At 51.2% G+C, this 14,067-nt stretch overlaps 1 protein-coding gene across 1 annotated transcript; it reads left to right on the top strand.

Annotated features, from left to right (window-relative positions):
- Positions 1-6,298: 6,298 nt before the first annotated feature.
- ZNF787 (zinc finger protein 787) lies at positions 6,299-13,643 on the top strand (the record flags this gene model as incomplete). The annotated part of the gene is made up of 2 exons (XM_080702982.1): positions 6,299-6,383; positions 12,568-13,643. The coding sequence occupies exons 1-2, from the start codon at positions 6,305-6,307 to the stop codon at positions 13,641-13,643; spliced, it is 1,155 nt and encodes a 384-aa protein (XP_080559108.1). The 5' UTR covers positions 6,299-6,304.
- Between the last annotated feature and the right edge of the window lie 424 nt (positions 13,644-14,067).

Genomic DNA, 14,067 nt, shown 5'->3' with positions numbered 1-14,067 from the left:
TCTTTTTGTAAAAGTGGCTGATTGATCTTCACAAGCTTTCACTCCAGTCCTCATACAACTCTACAGGCCACCCACTGTTCCTGTGCGACCTACAGTCCCACAGAGGACACAGCTGAGGCCCAGAGAGGCTGAGCCACTCAGGGTCAGAGTGCAGCAGTGGTGGTGGCTGGGTTCAGCTTCTTGGCTGGCCACACTGCTCAGTGGGCTGTGAGGAGAAGGGGGCTGCACCCAGGCCAGGGTTTTACCTTTCCCAGCTTATTTAAATTGGATGGCCTGTAGCCAGTCTAACCCCTGAGAAGTCAGAATGCAAGCAGTGTCTGTAAGCCTTGTGAACCCTCTCCATCCAGCTAATATTCAGACTCCTGTGCTCTGGCCCCAGCACCAGCGTGCCTCTGCTGCTATCCCAGGCCTGCTGGCGAGGTCCCAGGGCAAAATGAAGATTCAGGGTTCCACAGAAAGGCAAGGGAAAGGCTTTTGTTCTGTCCAGGTCTAGATCTATGTGTATTTTTTATGTGGCCATTTCATGTATGGGGTGGGTGCAGACTCTGCTCAGCCCTGGCCCCACCAGGGGTGAGGCTTGGGGAGCAAGAGAGCCCAGCACCTGCTGCCTCATCCCGTCAGACTGCACATGTAAAATTTGGATCCACAGATAAAATTAGCAGGAATTTCAGGACTGCAGCCACACAGCCTTGAGCCCAAGCTGGGGCCTCCTGCCAGCTTCAGGGTCACCTCCCAACTGACTTTCCTAGTCTTGCACCCCTATTGTTTTATATTCAGTCAGTAAACTTTGTGTGTGTGTGTGTGTGTGTGTGTGTGTGTGTGTGTGTGTGTGTGGTACTGGGATGGAACCCAGGGGCATTCTACCTCTGAACTACACCCCCAGCCATATTTTTTATTTATTTTGAAACAGGGTCTCGCTGAGTTGCAAAGAGCCTCATTAAGTAGCTGAGGCTGTCTGCGAACCACAATCCTTTCATTTCAGCCTCCCAAATTCAGGGATTACCAGTGTGCACACCTGGATTACCACGCCTGGCTAGTAAACTTCTTTAATGGGTCAGATGTTAAGTATTTTAGGCTCTGTGGACCAGAGACAAATCAAGGCTGTCATTTATGTGTAGGTAGTTATATAACATTTAAAATGTGATCATTTACTTAGGCTTGATGACACATGCTTGTAATTCCAGTACTTGGGAGGCTGAAATAGGAGGACCTCAGGTTTGTGTATAACCTCAGCTACTTACTTAGTGAGGCCCTCTGCAACTCAGTGAGACCCTGTTTCAAATTAAAGAATAAAAATATGGCTGGGGTATAGCTAAGAGGTAGAATGCCCCTGAGTTTAATTCCCAGTACAAGTAAAATAAAATAAAATGAAAATCATTTGCTGGGCATGGCAGCATATTCCTGTAATCCTAGTACTTGGTAAGCTGAGATGAAAGGATCCCAGCCTGCTTCCCTGCTTCAGCAATTTAGGCCCTATTTCAAAATAAAAATAAAATAGGGCTGGGGGTGTATCTTAGAGGTAGACTGACTCAGGGTTCAATCCATAGTACCACAAAATAAAATAAATAAAATGATTATTTGCAGGTAAATCTGTTCTTAAGTGGGAGGAGTTTTGCCAACCTCTAGTCTATCCCGTGGAGAAACTCCTCCAGCCATCCCGATCAGGGTCAGCCCCCTCTCTGACCTGTTGGCTTTCTTCTTGGTTCTAACTACCTGCAGGAGCCCTTCTCTCCTTGGCCCCTTCCTGGCTCTGCTTTTCCCTCTAGGAAGAGGGGCCTGAGGTGGAAGCCAGGGAGGCTCTGAGCTGGGAAGTCCCCAGCTTCTTGAGCTTTGGGCTTATTGTTACAGTGGAAATGTTATCACACTTGGCAGACAAGTTTCACATAGCCGAGGAGGTAGAAGGCCACTGCTCCCTTCCCACCCACCTGACCTCTGGCAGCTCCTGGCAGCACCACTCAACAGCTCTGGCTCTTGCCGTTTGTTTTTGTCTCATGCATTTTGAATGTTTACGGTGTTGTAATCTGCAGGGCCTGTATATTTAAAAGCTTACTTTCTTATCAGAGGTATTCACGTATTGGAAATTTGCTTTTTTTGCAGCCCACAATTTGGTGGTTTAAAATATATTCATAGAGTCAGGGGTGGTAGCACATACATGTAATCTCAGTACTTGGGAGACCGAGATGGGAGAATCACAGGCTGGAAGCAATTTAGTGGGACTCAACGACTTAGACCCTGTTTCAAAATAAAAAATAAAGCTGGACATGGTGGTGAATGTCTGTAATCCCAGTACCTGGGAGACAGGAGTATTGCCGTTTCAGGACAGCCTCTGCAATGTAGCAAGCAAGACTCTCAGCAACCTAGGAAGACCTGTTTAAGAACAAAAACAAAAAAGGCTGTGTGGGGAGCCTGGAGGTAGAATGCCCCTGGGTTCACTCTCTAGTAGTTAAATACGAAAAGGGCTTGGGGGATAGCTCAAAGGTAGAATGCACTTGGGTTCAATCCCCAGTACCAAATGTGTGTGTGTGTGTATCACATACATATATTTTTTCACAGAGTTGAATGTGTATATACATATAGATGTATATGTATATATATTCACAGTTGTGTAACCATTATCACTGTTTAGTTCCAGAACATCCAGGAAACCTATACCCATTAAGTAGTTGCTCCAATTTCCACCTAACTTGCAGTGACCACTGATTAGCCTCCTGTTTATGGGCTTTGGTAGCCTAGACAGACCATGTGCATGAAGTCATTCACCATATGGGCCTGAACTTCCCTGATGTAGATGGTCTATACACACAGAATCATTTTATATTTTTCTGGTACTAGAAATTGAACCCAGAGGTATTCTACCTCCAAAGTACACCCCTAGCTGTACACGCACACACACACACACACACACACACACACACACACACACACTATTTTGAAACAGTTTCTCTGAGTTGTGAAGAGCTTCACTAAGTATCTGAGACTGGCTGGGAACCTGGGATCCTCCTGTCTCAGCATCCTAAATATTGGGATCATAAACATGTGCCACCACACCCAGCAGGAATCCTATGTTATTGGCCCTTTGCGTTTGCTCTTTCCCTTAGCATTTGGGTTAAATTAACTTTTTGCCTGTTATAGATCATGCTGCCATGGACATTCATATATGGCTTTTTGTGGAGACATTTTCTTTGGGTATATGTCTAGCAATGGGATTTTAGGGTCATATGGTAACTGTTTATCATTTGAAGAATCACAAGACTGTTTTCCAAAGTGGTAACACCATTTGAAATTCCCCCAGGTTCTCCTTTGGTGACTTGACTTTACCTTTCTTTTCTCTTCTTTTCTTTCTTTTGCAGTACTAGGGATGGAACACAGAAGCATTCTACCTCCAAGTTGCACCTCCAGCCCCCCCCCCCCTTTTTTTTTTGCGGGTTTGGGGATGGAACCCAGGGGCATTTGACCTCCGAGCTACATCCTCTGCCCTATTTTTTATTCTTTATTTTGAAACAATAAGTCTCACTAAGTTGCAGAGGGCCTCACTAAGTGGCTGAGGCTGTCTGCGAACTGCGATCCTCTGGTCTTAGCCTCCCAAATGCTGGGATTATAAGCGTGCAGCACCACGCCTGGCCCCAGCCCTATTTTTTATTCTTTATTTTATAATGAGGGTCTCAGTGAGTTGCAAAGGGCCTTACTAAGTAGCTGAGGCTGTCCGTGAACTGCGATCCTCCTGTCACAGCCTCCTAAATGCTGGGTTTAAGAGCGTGTCCCACCACGCCTGGCTCCTATTTTTTATTTTGAAAGAGGGTCTCGCTAAGTTGCTGAATCTCTCTGTGAGCCTGTGATCTTCCTATCTTAGCCTCCCAAGTACTGGGATTCCAGGCGTGTACCACCACTCCTGGCCCCCACCCTTTTTTCTTTTGAGGCAGGATCTCACTAAATTGCCCAGGCTTGCCTCCAACCTGTGATCCTGCTTTAGGCTCTGGAGTGAGTTATAGGTTTGAATTAGAGGTGTGTGCCACCACACCTGGCTGCTCTGGTGTGTTGATATTCATGGCGTATCATCTGAGGCTGCAGCTTTGTGTTCTAGTAGAGGAGGCAGAACTTTCTTTCCCTTGTCTCTGGCTTGTTCTGAGAAGCAAGTCAATGTAAGATTAATAGAAAATACACATATTGTATTGTGTGTGTGTGTGTGTGTGTGTGTGTGTGTGTGTGTGTGTGTGTGAGAGAGAGACTGGGAGTGGAACCCAGGGGCTCTCTACCTCCAGGCTATACTCCCAGATCTGTTTTATACTTTATTTGGAAACAGGGTCTCACTAAGTTGCTGAGAGTCTCACTAAGTAGCTGAGGCTGGCTTTGAACCTGTGGGATCCTCAGCCTCCCAAACATGGGGATTACAAGCGCGTGCCACCATGCCTGGCTCACATATCTTATTTTTACAATTATGTGGAGACATCAGAGGAGATGGAGCCCCTAGAAACAGCTGGGCCTACACGGGCTTTGTTGAACAGAGCAGTGATAGGAGAAGGGACTGAAGTTGGGGAGGCCAAGAGGATGTTTCTGTAGAAGTCCCTTGGCCTTAGCTCTGTCCCTGATCCCTGTACAGGGAGGGCATAGTTCATGTAGTAGTTTTGATACCCTGCTTTCAGGAAGAAGAGGGAGTGGTTACTGTTTCTACTGCCTTTTGAGTGGAAATCAAGCCTCCACAGAAGTATGTTCTGGTAGAGGCTTGGCTGGCCCTTGTCTGCTTTGCCCTCGTCCCCAGCCACTTGCCTGTTTTCATACACAGACCTACCTAAAGGCTGTCAGAAAGATCAGTCCTTTTCTCTTAATACAGAAGGAATTGACATTATTATTGAGGTTAGGGAAAGTGAGGACAGAAGGAAGTTAGTTGGTGTGAGAAGTAGCCCTGTAGGTGCCACACTGTCCTGGGGCTGCCGTCCCTCTCTGGAGAGGGACTGTGTGAATTTCTGACCCCCTGTTTTGGGGCTGTTGGGGCCTTCCCATTTTTTTCCATTTCAAGCCTTGCCATATTTGCTCCCTCTCCCCTTGCAAAAAGCATCTCCTGAGATGTAGGTGTCCTCTCTGGTTAGCTTCTGGAGGGTAGTCACTTCATCAGGGTCACAAGTAGCTGCTCCTGAGCGCATTGCCTTGCTGTGCAATTCCCTGAGCCGTCTGGGTCTGACCCCAGCACTTCAGGCTGGCTTGGGCCTGTTGTGGGGATGCCTGCTTATCTGCACTCCTGAGCCCTGCGTATGTGAGGGCTGGGGAGGGACTGAGGGCGCGGACTCATCAAGTTTCGTTTCCAGCTGTACTGGCCTTTGTTTTTGCTGTGGAGAGGTCCAGGGGACTCTGTAGGTGTTGGGTCAGTGCAGCTGTCGAGGGGCAGGGGTGGGGGGATAGGGATACAACTGGCCACATGGCCAGGCTGTTCCTGAGGGTGGGGCCTGGCTGTGACAGCCCTGCCATCTGCAGGTGCTGGGGGCATTCAGGGAGCCATTCCACAGTGCTTCATAGAGGTGGGAGTTTGTCATTTTGGAAATTTACTGTTCTTTTTTGGCTGTAGAAGTTGTACAGAGTTGCGAACTCCCCACTGTACCAGAACTTACCTCATTATGGAATCCCAGCATCTGGAAGCCTGGTGGCTCTGCCATTCCTTGATCCCATGCAGTGGCCCAAGTTCCCTCTACCTCTGGATACCAGGGTCATTTGGTCATCGTCTGAGACGCAATGCCTGTCGAAGGCCTGGCCTCTCTTTTCCCAGGGCCTTGCTGGGCTGTCCTGGGGACTCGTGCGCATAACTCAGCCTATCACCCTTGCACCTGGCCGGGGATGCCGGGTGGTATGTGGAAGGGCTGCAGGGCGGCCTGGCACCAGGAGCCCTTGCCTCAGTTGCTGCCCAATGGTTTCCTGTTGCAGGCTTAAGGACCTCTGTCAAGGTTCAGGACCCTCCTCTGGCAGGAGTGCCCTACATGCATAATCTTATTTAAATCCCATGCACAGTTATCCTCCATCTTGCCCATGAGGACACCTAGGCGCCACCGCTTGCCTGGGGTTCTGGCTGTAAGTGCAGCTGAGGCAGGAGGCCGAGTGGGGGCCGCAGCCTGTGGCTCCTTGGGCTGAACCTCTCCCTGCATGGATGCCCCAGGCTGTCCCTCCATAGCCTCTCAGGTACATATTCTGTGGGCTTCTGTCTGCCAGGCTATCCATGTATTTGGGGCTCATGCAGTACCTGATCTTGGGGACCCTCAGTCCCATCTGATGTCCTATAAACTATCTTTCTGTCTTGTCCTCTTCCAACAGGGACCCAGACATGGAGCTGCGGGAGGAGGCCTGGTCTCCGGGGCCGCTGGACTCTGAGGACCAACAGATGGCCAGTCATGAGAACCCAGGTGAGGTGGCCTCAGTGGTTCCTGTCAGCCAACCCTGCCACCCTCCCAAGGGAGGGTGAAGCTCTTTTCCTCCATGTCCCTTCCTGTGGCTTTGAGATACCTGGCCTCCTACCCTTCCTTTCCCTCCTGGAGCTCTGTGTTTCCCGGTTTAGAGGGATGGGCCATGTCGGGTCTCCTGGTGTCCTTACAGTGGGCCTACCCTGGAGCCATCTGGAACACCTGTCTGCTGTGCTCTCCTGTGTCTCTAGCCTGCGGCAGCACCCTGTCTATTGGTGAGGGCACTCCCTCCTTTCCTCTGCTCCCCATCCTGCACAGTCCACTCTGGTTCCAGGTGGCTCCTGACTCCTCCTGGCAGACAGCCCAAAGGCAGGGGCTGGGTGAGTGAATGGCTAGTATGGATGGTGACATGGAGAACCTGAAGGCACATGTTGATATTTCAGGGAAACTTGGGTGGGTTTTATTGGGAAAATTTTCACTTTTAAATGTTAGCAATGAGCTGGGCGTGGTGGTGGATGCTTGTAATCCCAGGATTTGTGAGGCTGAGACAGGAGGATCGTGGACAGCTACTTAGTGAGGCCCTTTGCAACTCAGTGAGACTTTGTTTCAAAATAAAGAATAAAAAATAGGGCTGGGGGTGTAGCTCGGAGGTAGAATGCTTCTGGGTTCCACCTCTAGTACCGCAAAAAGAAAAAAAAAATGTTGGCAATGTGTTTTGTTTGTTTAATAAAGCATTATTTGGGTTTACCAAAACTCATCTGTGGGCTAAATTGAGCCCAGGCTCATTTGCTGAGACCCTTTGCCCGCCCCTTCCCTCCACTGATGATGACATCCCAGTAATTGTAAGGCCATGAGAAGAGCAAGAAGGTCCTCAGTGGCAAGAAGGTCCCTGCACACACTGACCTACGGAGCGGGACCTCACCCTGCAACGTGTCTTCCTCTCTGCTAATGGATAGCACCGCACCACCTTCCATGTCCTCAGACTGTTGCCCAGGCCTGAGGTGGCGCCACAGTGACCTGCGTTTGCACTCATGGCCACAGCCATGTGTGTGTGTCTGCATGGGACAAACCCTGGCTGCTGGAAGTGCATGCTGATGTTGCTTTTGCTGCTTCTCCTGCCCTTCGTCCTGTTCTGTAAATGCTGGCTACTGTTCACAGGTGTGTGACCAGCACTGGTGTTTTAGCTCCACACTTTCCACGTGGGTCCTGAGAGAGCAGGGACATTTAACAGAGTCGAGAAGTCGGTTTTCTTTCTGATTAGATTGGTTTACCCAGGGCATTTGTGCAGCCTTAAGAGTTTTATGTTTTTAAATATTTCTGGGAAGTGTGCTTGGATCCTCCACACTAATACTATTACTGAGACTGGCACTTCCTGTTAAGCTAACACTCCTGTGTGCCATGTCATCTCATTGAATTCTCACAGAGCCCTTTGAGGTAGGGCTACCTGCTGCTCAACCGTATTTTACAGAAGGTGCTGGGGGAGGCCGAGCCTTTGGTGCAGAGTGTGGTACAGAGATGAGCCCTATTGCTCAGTGCTGGAGCAGCTTCCCAGCCTGTCTTTTAGGTGCTGGCCTCCTGATGGCCCTTGCTTGGTATGCCCAGTGTGGAATGGGCAGAGCCATCCAGGCTGTGTTGGGCCTTAGCTACAGGCTATTCTCAAGAAGATAGTCTGGTTCTGAGGAGGGAGCTTTCCCAGCAAGAAGGATTTTTAGCTGGATTTTTAGAACCCTCCTGCTGGGGAGCGAGGCTCTGCCCCCCTCCTGTGGGGGGACAGTGCTCACCATTCAATGCCTTGGAGTCACCTGGGAGAGTTTGTTTCATAGCTGCAGCTGCGAAGAGACCCTTGTCTCTTCCCAGATTCCCACATAGGAACACAGCAACCAGCTAGCCAGACCCAAGTCCCTGGGCCACACTGACAGTACACAAATCCTAAGGAATGCTTGAGCACCAGTACACAGAGGATGGGAATAAACCTGGCAGGCCCGTGCAGGCTGGGGTGGCTGGGAGCAGAGGACGTCACATTCAGGTGTTCACTGGGAAGTTGCGGGGGCTCTTTGGGATAGGTAGCTGAAGCAGGAGGTATTTTGGGGGAGAGCGATCTGAAGGACTGGAGCAGCCTGGGCCCTGGGGCTCTTGAGCCAACAGGGATCCCAGGGGGGAAGCCTGGGAGGCTCTTGTCCTTGCCAACAGGGAGGAAGGGAAGGTCTGAAGGAGCATGGGTGGCAGATGGAGCCTGGAATGTGAAGTGGCCATTGTGGGAGCTCCATGTAAAAACAGATGGTATACCTTGCTGCTCCAGAAGGTGAGAAAACGTACCCATAAAGTGAGCAACAGAAAAATATCAAAGTCAGTCCACAAAAGATCCTACTAAAATACACCAAACAACAAAACCAGAGCAGTATCTCTATAGACAGGCGGCCAGAAGTACATCCCTCAGAGGTCAGCTTTGTTTAGGCTGTGTCTAGAGAGATGGAAGAACCACATAATCCCAGAACTCAGAAGCAACGGGCACACTCAGCAAAGATGTAGGAATGAGAGCACAAGTCCATCCATCCTCCCCTGCCTCCCTCCCTTTCTTTTGTGGTACTGGGGATTGAACCCAGGGGCTTTCTATCTCTGAGCTACAGCCCAGCCCTATTTTTTAATTTATTTTGAAACAGGTTCTCACTAAGTAGCTGAGGCTGGCTGTGAACCTACCATCCTCCTGTCTTAGGTTCCTACCACCATGCCTGGCTTGTATTTATTTTGAAACAGGTCTCACCAAGTTGCCAAGCTGGCCTCAAGCTTACGATCTTCCTGTCTCAGCCTCCCAAGTTATGGGATTCCAGGCATCTATCACTACACCTGGCTGACACAAATCACTTCTAAATGAAGACTAGTGATTATGCAGAGCCCCTGAGAAGAATCCAAAGGAAAGGAGTAGAGGTAGTAAAATCATAGGAAACATTGGAATTTATTTATCTTATTTATTTATTTATTTTTTGGTGGTACTGGGGTTCCTGGAAACCCTTCTACCTCCGGGCTACACTCCCAGACCTATTTTATATTTTTATTTGGAAACAGGGTCTCTTAAGCCAGCACAGCGTGGTTGGCTTCGAACCTGCGTGATCCTCCTGTTTCCGCCTCCCAAGTGAGGGGATTATAAGCATGCGCCACCATGCCCGGCCATCATTGGAATTTAAAAATTACGTGTTGAAAGAGTGAATCACCACTTGTGATCTTGTGATCCCAGTACTTGGGATTGCAAGGTTTTTTGTTTTTTGTTTTTTTTTTGGGGGGTGGTACTGGGGTTCCTGGAAGCCCTTCTACCTCCAGGCTACACTCTCAGACCTATTTTATATTTGGAAACAGGGTCTCTTAAGCCAGAGCGGCTGGCTCCGAGCCAGCACGACCGATCCTCCTGTCTCTGCCTCCCTCCCAAGCGCGGGGATACAAGTGTGCGCCTCCACGCCCGGCTCAGGATTGCAAGTTTATGGCCAGCCTCAGCCTCAGTTTGTTGTCTGCGAACCGCAGTCCTCCTGTCTCAGCCTCCTAAATGCTGGGATTACAAACGTATGCCACCACACCTGGCCTACATACTCTTATTAAAACCACTGAACTATGAAGAAAGAAACAGATTTGGGCATCTTGGCAAAAAGCAAATGACTTAAAGGACAAAAGCAAATGCACTTGTCAAACTTCCTGTCAGCACTGCTTTGGGCCAGAGGAAAACAGCATAATGCTGATGTTACTCAGAGTGAGAAGGTGAGCCAAGGATTTCATACTCAGCAACACTGACTTTCAAGTTTAAAGGGTACAGATGAGCAGAAATCCAGCAAATCCTATTCCCATGAGCCCTTTATGTTCTTGGAATCTGAGGTGACCACAGAACAATGGGCATGGCAGGTGGTGAGCAGGGCGGGCTCCAAGGACATGCAGGGATGAGACCATCAATATTCACACCTGCAGCAGAAGTGTACAGCTCAGCTGTGAAGGCAAAGTGGCCCCCCGACGTGTGTTTTGGGAGCCACAGTTGGCCGGAGTGTGTGATTGTCCTGAAGCCTGTGACTGCGGGTGGACATGTATCATTACCGTCATTGAGAGCCAGGACCTTAATGGGGTAGAAGGAAGATGCAATGTTGTACAGAGGTAGTCAGATAGAAATCTAGAGTCCTGCCGGGTGTGGTGGCGCACACTTGTAATCCCAGCGCTTGGGAGGCTGAGACAGGAGGATCGCGCAGATTCAAAGTCAGTCTCAGCTGCTTAGTGAGGCTTTCAGCAACTTAGTGAGACCCTGTTTCCAAATAAAATACAAAATAGGCCCAGAGGTAGAAAGCCTCTGGGTTACATCACCAGTATCACCAAAAAAAAAAATCAAAAACAAAACTAGAATTCCAAATTTGAAGGGGAGGTATCAATGTGAACATGTGAGAAATTAAAAAAAAAAAAAAAAAAAAACCCAGGTGCATGCCTGTAATCCCAATACTTGGGAGCCTGAGACAGGAGGATCAGGATCACAGGCTTAAGGTCAACCTTGGCAACTTAGCTAGACCCTTTTTCAAAATAAAAATAGAGTGGATTTTGCTTTTGAAATAGCATTTCCTAACAAAAGAAGCCAGGGATTCCTGGTGAGACTGTTGATTGCGGGTCTGGGGCAGGAAACATGGAAACAGGTGGAATGCTCAGGCCCCTCCGGGCCATGAGGAGAGAGATGGGCACTTCTAGATTGAGTGAATGTAATGGGTTATGGCAGGTTGAATTCCATTAGCTATATCTGAATTCATGAGATAATAAGGATACCATGAAGCAGGAGACTGCAGACACTTGGGAGGAGGATAGAGAACCAATTTACTGTGAGAATGGGGTGTGTCGGGTGTACTTGTCTTTTCCACATGAGAGTACCTCTGGGCACCTACTAGCCTGTGAGGGTGTCTAGACATACTTCAGCTTCTAGGTAACACAAGAAACCCAGAAGGCCCCTCTCTGCACCCAAGCCAACCCTGCTCCAAGTGTTGCCTGTCAGTGGTAGTTGGTATCACAAGAAGGGGCATGGGCAATAGCTGGTGGCTTCTGGGAAGGTGCAGAACCTTGGCTGTAGCACACCTATCCTGAGTGAGCCTCCAGTCCTCTGCTGCCTGGCAGAGACCAGGATGTAGGCATCATGTACAGAACCATATCTGGCTGGCAAGACCAGGCAGCCCCTGTTCTGAAACAATACTTTGAGGAAAGGCAAGGGACATGGACAGGGGTCCTCTTTGGGGACCAGATCAGAGAGACTGGACCAGTACTCAGGATGTACCCTTGGTGGCAGAGCTGTGAGGAGCTGCATGGAGTTGATGTCACGTGTCAGAGCTTTGGGTCCTAGACAGGGTGCGCAGGGACTCCCCGGGGTGGCGAAGCTGCCTGACTTTGCTTTGTCATTTTATATTCAGTTGACTCTTTAGCTCTGCATTGGAATTGGGGCTCTTTATGCCTGCCATATGTTCAAATAAAATTGCAGCTCCCAGGCCTGAGATTTGCTTTGGGGGTCCTGAATGGGGGTGGGTCAGGTGCTGCTGGCCTGGGCTCCTGTCCTGCAGGGCACATCTTTAGAGTGGACTGCATGGGGGGGCATCAGCAGCGGGAGAACTTGTCATGGCTGTCTGGTGGGCCCAAACTGCATGGCTGCTTTCTGGTCGTGTAGCCATGGGCAATGATTCAACTTCTAGTGCCTGGCTTTCTCACCCGAAAGACTTTAATTTTATAATGACATGTAGCTGCTTAAGTGTGTAGCATGGCCCTTGGAGAGCCATGACTCTTAACATGTTGGCCAATGTTACCCCAGAGATAGCATTGGAGCACTTTCCAGTGAGGGGAAACAGTTTGTGGTGGGTTGTAATTGTGATACCCATTTTTTTTTTTTTTTTGGAACTGGGGAATTTAACCTCCAAGCTATACCCCTGGCCCTTTTTATATTTTGGGTGTTTTTTTGTTTTTTGTTTTTTTGTACTGGGGATTAAAGCTAGGGGCATTCTACCTCCAAGCTATACCCGAGCCCTATTTTTTTATTTTAAAACAGTCTCACTAGGTTGATGAGAGTCTCATTACTTGCTGAGGCTTTCCTCAAACCTGTGGTTCTAAGAGGACAGAGTTTCTGGCTTTGGCTATCACGTGTACAGATCCCTGTCCGTCTGCCGCTCTGACTCCCTTCCACTCTCTTGCCTTCCAGTGGACATCCTCATCATGGATGATGACGACGTCCCCAGCTGGCCCCCTACCAAGCTGTCCTCTCCCCAGTCGGCGCCCCCAGCCGGTCCCCCACCTCGGCCGCGGCCGCCGGCCCCCTATATCTGCAACGAGTGCGGCAAGAGCTTCAGCCACTGGTCCAAGCTGACGCGGCACCAGCGCACGCACACGGGCGAGCGGCCCAACGCCTGCAGCGACTGCGGCAAGACCTTCTCGCAGAGCTCGCACTTGGTGCAGCATCGGCGCATCCACACGGGCGAGAAGCCCTACGCCTGCTCCGAGTGCGGCAAGCGCTTCAGCTGGAGCTCCAACCTCATGCAGCACCAGCGCATCCACACGGGCGAGAAGCCCTACGCCTGTCCCGACTGCGGCCGCAGCTTCACGCAGAGCAAGAGTCTGGCCAAGCACCGGCGCTCGCACAGCGGCCTCAAGCCCTTCGTGTGTCCGCGCTGCGGCCGCGGCTTCAGCCAGCCCAAGAGCCTGGCGCGCCACCTGCGGCTGCACCCCGAGCTGTCGGGGCCAGGCGTGGCGGCCAAGGTGCTGGCGGCCAGTGTGCGCCGTGCCAAGGCGCCGGAGGAGGCGGCGGCGGCGGACGGCGAGATTGCCATCCCGGTGGGAGATGGCGAGGGCATCATCGTGGTGGGCGCGCCAGGCGAGGGTGCCGCCGCAGCCGCAGCTATGGCCAGTGCTGGAGCGCGGGCAGCGGGGCCACGGTCGCGGCGCGCCCCGGCCCCCAAACCGTACGTGTGCGTGGAGTGCGGGAAGGGCTTTGGGCATGGGGCCGGGCTGCTGGCTCACCAGCGGGCACAGCACGGGGACGGGCTGGGGGCGGCGGGCGGCGAGGAGCCCGCGCACATCTGCGTGGAGTGCGGCGAGGGCTTCGTGCAGGGCGCTGCGCTCCGGAGACACAAGAAGATCCACGCGGTGGGCACGCCGTCAGTCTGCAGCAGCTGCGGACAGAGTTTCTACCGGGCGGCTGCAGGGGAGGATGAGGGCGAGGATGAGGACGAGGCCGCGGGTGGGCGGTGCGCAGAGTGCCGAGGCCTGGAGGGCCGGTAGGGGCGGGGGCGCCCGGGGGGTGGGCAGGGCCCCTCGGGCTTTGTGGGACGAGCGAGACCGAGAGACCCAGGGAGAAATGGACTGAGGGATGCGAAGACCGCATCCTCATCTCCCTCCTCTCCTACCTGGCGGGCGCTGTCAGCAGGAGGGGCCCTGTGGCCCTTAGGGCAAGCTCAAGTCTCAAGATTGCCCGCCCCTTCAAGCCCTGCCTTTCTGCCTGACCTGCCTGCCCTTTCTGGGATCTCTGCTGGGAACCAGAGATAGTGTGTGTGTGAGAGAACCGTAGAGAGGAGAGGGGACTCTCTGGCCCGAGACTGTCCCTTTCTCTTCCCCTTTGGGGTGTTGAAAGGAGCAGAGGGGAAGATAACCCTTTGCATATAGAGGGTTCCTGAGAGGGAGAGGGAAGAGAGGCCCTTTGTCCTTT

The sequence above is a fragment of the Muscardinus avellanarius genome, assembly GCF_963383645.1.
Source record: "Muscardinus avellanarius genome assembly, chromosome: 10".
NCBI classification, from domain to species: domain Eukaryota; kingdom Metazoa; phylum Chordata; class Mammalia; order Rodentia; family Gliridae; genus Muscardinus; species Muscardinus avellanarius.
This window is presented reverse-complemented; position numbering and strand designations above follow the sequence as displayed.